The 7,843-nt window shown below is 35.5% G+C and overlaps 1 protein-coding gene across 1 annotated transcript; it reads right to left on the bottom strand.

The window, feature by feature from the left end:
* Nucleotides 1–2,614: 2,614 nt before the first annotated feature.
* On the bottom strand, nt 2,615–3,079 carry LOC134243608 (uncharacterized). The gene has a single exon (XM_062725856.1). It carries the CDS (start codon nt 3,077–3,079, stop codon nt 2,615–2,617), a length of 465 nt encoding a protein of 154 aa, XP_062581840.1.
* Between the last annotated feature and the right edge of the window lie 4,764 nt (nt 3,080–7,843).

Raw genomic sequence — 7,843 nt, 5'->3', positions numbered from 1 at the left:
GACCTGTAAACGCATATACCTGAGTATATATTTCATAAGTACAATCGAACTTCGGTATCTGGAAAACTGATCAATATCTTGAACAACATGGATTTTATTTCAAAGCGGATTTGAAGTAGCAACCACTTTTACCGCGGATATCGCGAATATTCAGTTGGTAGTTCAAAAAATTCATATGGTTGCGCTAAGAAGTGCGAAATATATTTCAATGATAAACATTGTACAGTATGAACAGTATCAATAATTTCTCTACAGACTTATCTGCATGTTTATGCACCCGGGACGTATATTGTTTTTGTCCTGTCTGTTAATTTGTCTGCAAACTTTAACCTTCATCATAACTTTTGAACCGTGGAAGATGAAAACTATATATTTGGTAACCACTAATTTAGCCTCTTTAAAATGGCAAAAATGAGATAGAGACTGTACAAGAAATATGCAGTCTCTATTTTATGGTTCAAAGGGTATGGTGAAGGTATGAAAAATCTATTTTTTGCAGGTAAATCACAGTCAAGGTCTCATGATTTCTGTGTCATTTTAAAGGACTTTATTTGTGGAGTATGCATGCCAAATACGAAGTCTCTATCTCTCATGGTATAAAATTGAGCATGGTGAAGGTTTATAAAAGCTATTTTTAGCAAATTTGTCACAGTCAAGATCAACAGGTCATTGACCTTGATGTCATTTGAAAGAGCTATATTAGTGGAATATGTATACCAAATATGAAGTCTCTGTCTTTCATGGTTCAAAAGGTATAGCAAAGGTTAAAGTTTGCAGACAAAAAATCTATTTTTAGCATATAGGTCAAAGTCAATCACAAGGTCATTGACCTTGGTGTTATTTGAAAGAGCTCAATTAGTGGAGTATGTTTACTAAATATGAAGTCTCTTTTTTTGATGTTCAAAAGTATGGCGAAGGTAAAAGTTTGCAGACAAACAAACAGACAGGCAGGACAAAAATCATTATTATACTTCTGTTAAAATGTTTCCTATATAAAGTTCAGAAGGTAAAATAACTATTCTTCATAGTGTGAAAATTTCCCCGCATAGAAAGTTATACCCCGGGCGTTTTTGCTACCCAAAAATTTTCATGCAATGTATATTTTGATTTCCAGAGTCAAAACCATAGAATAATGATGTCATAAGGACTTCAGTAGCATTGTGACGTCATCACGATTTTTGTACAACTCCAAAGAAAATTCAAACTTTAGAAATATATTTACATCAGTATAATAAACTTTCTTTGGTTGCTTTTCATCAAACCCTTGACAGGAGCAAGCCCTCGGGGAATAGTTCCCTGTCGCGGGTTTGATAAAAGATACTAACATGGGATAAGTGTAACACCCCAATCTAGTTTAAAGGAACTATATATTGTTCATATATTAAACACTCCTAGTATATTGCTTTCTTTGGTTGCTTTGGTTGCTTCGAGGAGCAACTGGATTAATGTTAACAGGTTCATTTAAAATAGGCTTAGCTGCATATATGACACATCAAAGGTGATGTTTTACTAGGATAACTTCAAATGCTAGTTCTGGTTGTACATGTAGCTATAGGCTGTAGAAAATGAAGAATACATTTTTTGCTTTGGACATGTTTATAAATATGTATTCAAATGTACATGTATGTCATGAATGTTAGTTTTTCTATCAAAATGTAGAACTAATGACAAAAGTAAGATGATCATGGCTATTAAGGCAACTTGCATTCTTTAAACTGGTGCTAATTCTTTGTGTTAATGTTATTATCTCTAACATTATTTGGTAAAAATACACATTGTTTTCATGCATGAGGAATTTTCCTTTGCAGTTTCTACTTCGCATTCCATCATTTACACAGTGTTTATAATTTTTGTCAGGGATATATTGTATTTTGATGAATTATAAGATGAAATATTGAAATATTTTTGCAAGGTTCTATCATGCAGCACTCAGATAACCTTTTTCATATTATATATGTAATCCAATATCGTGATGCATTTACTGCAGATATTTGATTTTCATCACTTGACTGTCTTCCAGTTGAGCAACAAACAGATTGTCATTTGTATCCGTACACAATCCCCATGGATTCATTAGTCCACAGTCTATGTAACGGAGGAACTGTCCATCCTGGTCTATGATGTGGACACAGTCATTGTTAAAATCAGCTGTAAGGATGTGACTCTGACTGTCTGTGGTGATTCCTCGTGGATTAAAAAGCTGGCTTATTAGAAAAGTATTATGTCCAGTGTACCTGAATCTCACTTTCCCGGCCTGATTGACCACCACTACTGCATTAGCTCCACAGTCAGACACACAGATATCCATGTTCCTGTTCTCAGTTATATATTTGTCACTACTGCCCTGTGAATAGAGAGGTTTACCTTTATCATCAACGACAACAGTTTGTCTCTTTTTGGAGCCAGAGTAACGGACAACTTTTGTTGGTTTGCCATAATTACAGTACATGATAACCAGGAGGTCCCCAGAGGAGGTACTGCAGACACCGCTAGGTCTCCAGTTGTATAATCTGATCATCTCCTTTATGTTTCTTTTCTTCACAATGTTCACTGTTCTTTTATAGCTGTCAGTATAAACTAGATCTCCACCTTTGTTCACTGTTATGTTAGAGGGCTAGTTTCCTGACTTGGTTGTGATTGACTTAAGTAGTGATCCCTGATTGATGCTGTAGAGTTTTATTGTGTTGTCATATTGTCCTCTTGTCCAGATTTCTTCATCACCCAGACACTCCACATTGTTAAGTTTGTCATACCCAGTGTCTTTGGTGGTGACAGTCTCTGGTTCATCAAGTATGTTTTTGACTGGAGTAGAGGATCCAGCTTCTGGTGATTTCTGTGTTGTTTTCATGCTATTGTCATGTTCATCTGGTGTTAAAGAAGTGAATGATAAGGCCCCAAACAGTCTACAAATGTCTTCCTCTGGGAACTTTTCTAAAATTAATTTTGGTAACGATGGCACAATTACGTTTGGAATATTTCTGTATGAATATAAATTTGATCTGACACTAAAAAGCTCAGATAAGTCATTAGTATCTAAAACAATTTCTAATGTATTGATTTCATCTTTGATGTCAGACATTGTCTTGTTTATTTCATCCAGATGTTTCTGTAGAGTTTGTAACTGTGTGTTTTTCATCTCATCAACTTCAGTTTTTAGTTTCTTGACAAGTTTGTCAATTTCTCTGTGCCAGTCCTCTCCATGTTTTGTTATGGCTGTTGAGAGATCTCCATATTCCTTTTTTAACTGACTTATTCTGTTTTGTACATCAGACGCAATAGTCCGGTACATGGGATAAATTGTTTTATTTAATTCATCTTGTTCAAGGGTAATTATTTCCTTTCTTTCATTGAGAACTTCCAAGACTTTAGACAATTCATGACCCAAATGTTCATTAGATGTAAGGCAGCTGATGCAGACAGGAATGTCACATTGTTTACAGTACATTTCACATCGTTCTTTGGCATGAGTTTTACATGGAGGGAGTAGATTTTCTATCTTTAAAGTCAACAATTATGTGACGTTTGGAAAGATCAACAGAAAAGTGTTTTCCAACGCAAACGGTACACAGGTTGACAAGACATGTATCACAGTGCATCTGTACATGTACCAGAGGAATCTCACACAGGTCACACCTCATCACATCTTGGGCACTGGTACGGGGGTCCATATTAATCTATTATCTGAAGCAAAAAAAAATAATAAATTAAATTTTCTTCTCTTAAGTATTTATAATATTTACATTTCGCCCAAAGATGCTTTGCAAATAGAGATAAACAAGTAACTTATGCTGAAAATATTTATGGATCATATTAAGGGGATTTAAGAAAATTGTAAAATTTGTTCCCATGGCTGAACCCTTACTCAAAGATTTTCTTTAGCTTTAAAACGTTTTAAAAACTTGTTACTTCCAATATTTCTTACCTAACTTTGGAAGGGGTTGTCGTCCACCAATGTTGACCGATCTCCAAGTATTACTCTGATCACTGTGTGTGGTATTATACTGTCAGTGGTTTTGAAGACATTTATATATCTGAAAAGCAAGATTGATTTAATAAAGGCAATTTATAAAAAAAAAATTGTTTCATTTTCTTGAACCAACAGACTAAAACTCAATTATTTTATCAATTTTAGAAATGAAAAAAATATTTCAATGAACCAAAGAATAAAGAGAAGAAGACAGACTTTGTGTTTGTGGCGTGTGCATGGGTATTTAGTGGCATCATCAGGAATGGACAAAAGCTGTATGTACTGAGGACCAAACATGATCCAGCTCTGATATCCAAAAAAGGTTATCAAAAGGCCCACACCCCCCTTTATATTTTGAAATACTTTAACTCCAATGATAACTTATTAAATTACTTCTCTGTTTAATCTTGTCACACTTGAAAACTTTTTTCTAATACCAATATATTCGTAAATTAATTTGATTAAATCATCTTTCTCTTCCTGAATTATTCATGGAAGTATAATTTAGCTAAGCGTTTGCTTGAGAAAAGAGATGTAGCGTGATTTCTTTTAAAAGAAAATGACTGAAACATTTCGTAAAATCCATGAGCTTCCGGGGGCTTCGCCCCCTGGCCCATCACCAGGGCTTCGCCCTGGACCCACTGGAGGCCTCAGGGCGGCCCCCAGTCCCCCGACCATTTTCTGCGTACACTTCATTTCATTGCTGGCTACGCGTCTGGTTATCCACGAATGATTAGTCACTTGGAATTTTTGCACGACATGTTTATATTACCGCTATCCTGCCAAGTATTCCTGGAGAGTTGGTGGCTCTAAACCAAAGTACATACCCGTCTTGCTTCCGTATAAGCATGTGTGACAATTAGTGAGAATGGACGCCACTAAAAAATACTTTCCAACTGGCTGCAAGTATAACTTCTGGTTTTTCTTTTAATCAAGAAAAGGAAAACAAGCAAGAATTTTCCCGAATGCCCATTTAACGCACGTACGAGCCGCTGACATTTTTTTGTTGAATAAGGCTTGTTGTGCGGATATCATACGTCCATGGTATGGTGTTATGATGAAAGTGGACAGTGGATACGCTGGGTCCCCATATAGCACATATGCATCACCAGCTGGAGTTGTCATATGCCTCTCTAACTGGTCATACAAGCAACTTTCTCTTAGTAATTCGGCATCATGTCGCCTCCCTTCAATGGGTCCAAACATGTTCGCTATAATACCGTTTGGCAAAACTATGCTTTGGTATTTCAGTGCGTGGACTCTTTTATGTCCATTGAAAACTATCCTCTGATTTCTAGATGGTCGGCAAATAGGTCGAACAATTCCATCAATAAATCCCCAACAATTTGACAAAGGAGCACCTGCCATTTGAACAGCATGAGATAATTCTTCCAAACTCTGATTTGACAGCCATGAGCGGTTAAGGTCAGCGCTAAGAGATGAGAGTGATTGGAGAAAACTATTTCTACATGTTGTTAATGATAAAGGACAGAGCTGAATCTGGTCTTTCTAATATTTTGCCGTTGTCGGAAAGTCTATTACGATAAGCAAGTTTTCTCAGCAAAATACACAGCCCTTCGAGTCCAGAACAAATTATCCCGTTAGGACAAATAACTTTATCGTGAATTCGTAATGCATGGAATACAATGTGTATATCGGCTTTTTCAAACCTGAAAAGTAATTTGCACTCCTCTTCTGTTAACCTTTCAAGATCAAACTTCTTTTCAAACGTTCTTGTCTGAATCGATAATAGAAAGAAGGAGAATCTCTTCTTCCATCACTCTATCAGTAGCAGCCAGCAGGCGTAAATCTTCCATTTTGCAAACGATTACTTTGATTTGATAAAATTTAACCTATGACATCTTTTGTTACGTCACACGAACGCGTACACGTTTGAGAAAATATTACATAAAAGTCAAGTTTACGTGTACGTGTACTTGTACGTGTAACTTACACGTACAAGTACACGTACACGATGTCTTTCAAAACCTCTCTATTGATGAGAGCTATGCAACTGCATCAAGATTTTTTATCTTGAACTTGACCTCACTTTTCTTAAATTAGTGTTTATCTAAGAATTAAAGAGACCATTCAAGATAGTGTTATCAAACTTCATATACTGATACATATTGAAGAGAGCTATTTAACTGCATCGCCATTTTTGACCATGACCTTTTTTTCACCTTGACCACATTTTTATTAAATTGTTTTAAAATCAGTTGTAAAGAAACCATTTATAATATTTTTTCAACTTCATATGCTGATACATATTAATAAGAGCTTTTCAACTGCATCAACATTTTTTGACCTTGTCATTTCCTTTGACCTTGACCCCACTATAGAGAAATTAGTGTCAAACTTCATATGCTGATACATACTGATGTAAGCAATTCAACTGCATCACTATTCAACATATTCTGATCAAATTTCATAAACAAGTACAACTTTTCATGTTGCATTACTAATATTTACATTTGTAAATGTTTTCCTTTATGTAACACTACTGAAAGCAATGCGTATCTATAACTGAATAAATACCGGTACGGGGTCAAGAGGTCATAGATGTGCCTATGAATAATCGTTCGACGTAATTTCTCAGTGACGTCATAAATGGCCGACGCGCGTTCAGTGGATATCGAACATGCCGTTGGGTTTAAAAAATAATGCATCTCACACGTTAAAAGTCACAATCAGGCAAATATAAAGTATGGATAAATCACAAATGTAGATATAAGTAATAAAGTATCATTTTAAAATATCTATCAGGCTATAAATACGGGTTGGTACGAGATTAAATTCATCATAAAGCAGGGCTTTATGGAATTTAATCTCGTGACCAACCCGTATTTATATCCCGTATTTATATCCTGTTTAAAAATGATACCTTATTTCTTAAATATACCTTCCGCGGGGCATTCATGTCCTATGGACATATTTCTAGTTTTATCATTATATTGTTGTAAATGTATATTACTTTACCCACACTTTACCCACACTTTTTATTGGCTCTACTGGTCAGAGACCAGAAGAGCTTATGCCATAGTAAGGTGTCCGTCGTCTGTCCGTCAAAACGCTACTCTTCCTACAGATTTGGTCTGATTTTTATATAACTTGGCACAAAAGTAAACTACACTAAGATACATAAAATAGTGCATCGGATTTTGATATCGATGAACGGTGTTGACATGGTTACTAAAAATAGAATTTTCTGTGACATTTCTTTAAACGCTACTCCTCCCACAGTTTCGGTCTGATTTCAATATTACTTCGCACACAAGTAGACTACTCTAAGATACATAAAATAGTGCATCGGATTTTGATTTCGATGAACGGTGTTGCCATGGCTACTAAAAATAGAATTTTCTATGAAAATATCCTTTAAAACGCTATTTCTTCTACAGTTTTGTTGTGATTTCAATTTAACTTGGCACAAAAGTAGACTACACTAAGATACATAGAATAGTGCATCGGTTTTTGATTTCAATGAACAGTGTTGCTTTTGTTACTAAAAATAGAATTGTCTGTGAAATTCCTTTAGCTACTCCTTCTACAGTTTTGGTCTGATGGCAATGGCTACTTTTCTCATCCTTAAGAAGTACAAACAAGTAGAGCTACAGTCTCGACAGAGACTTCTGGTTATGATTTAGATTCATGGTGGTGAGGAAATAAAAGAAGTGAATAGCATTCAAGATTTGTCACGTGATGATCATGTGACCTGTGTCACTATCAAGGAATTGTTTGTATTCATGGGGAGGGAGTTGGAAGGGATAGACCACATTCCAGCAGGTAACATACTGGGTTTGTGTCATACAAAATTCAAATGTATTTCTGTGTTGGTAAATTTCTGTGTAAATCATGAAAATATTTGGGGAATTT

Source organism: Saccostrea cucullata, unplaced genomic scaffold, assembly GCF_032062105.1.
Source record: "Saccostrea cucullata isolate Sc308-1 unplaced genomic scaffold, CSIRO_AGI_Scuc_v1 ctg4201, whole genome shotgun sequence".
Classification (NCBI taxonomy): Eukaryota; Metazoa; Mollusca; class Bivalvia; order Ostreida; family Ostreidae; genus Saccostrea; species Saccostrea cuccullata.
Note: the sequence above shows the minus strand (reverse complement) of the source record. Positions and strands in the feature narration are given on the sequence as shown.

Excerpts from the sequence above, each read along its gene's own strand:
- LOC134243608 (XM_062725856.1), bottom strand. The coding sequence starts at position 3,079 with ATGTCTGACATCAAAGATGAAATCAATACATTAGAAATTGTTTTAGAT.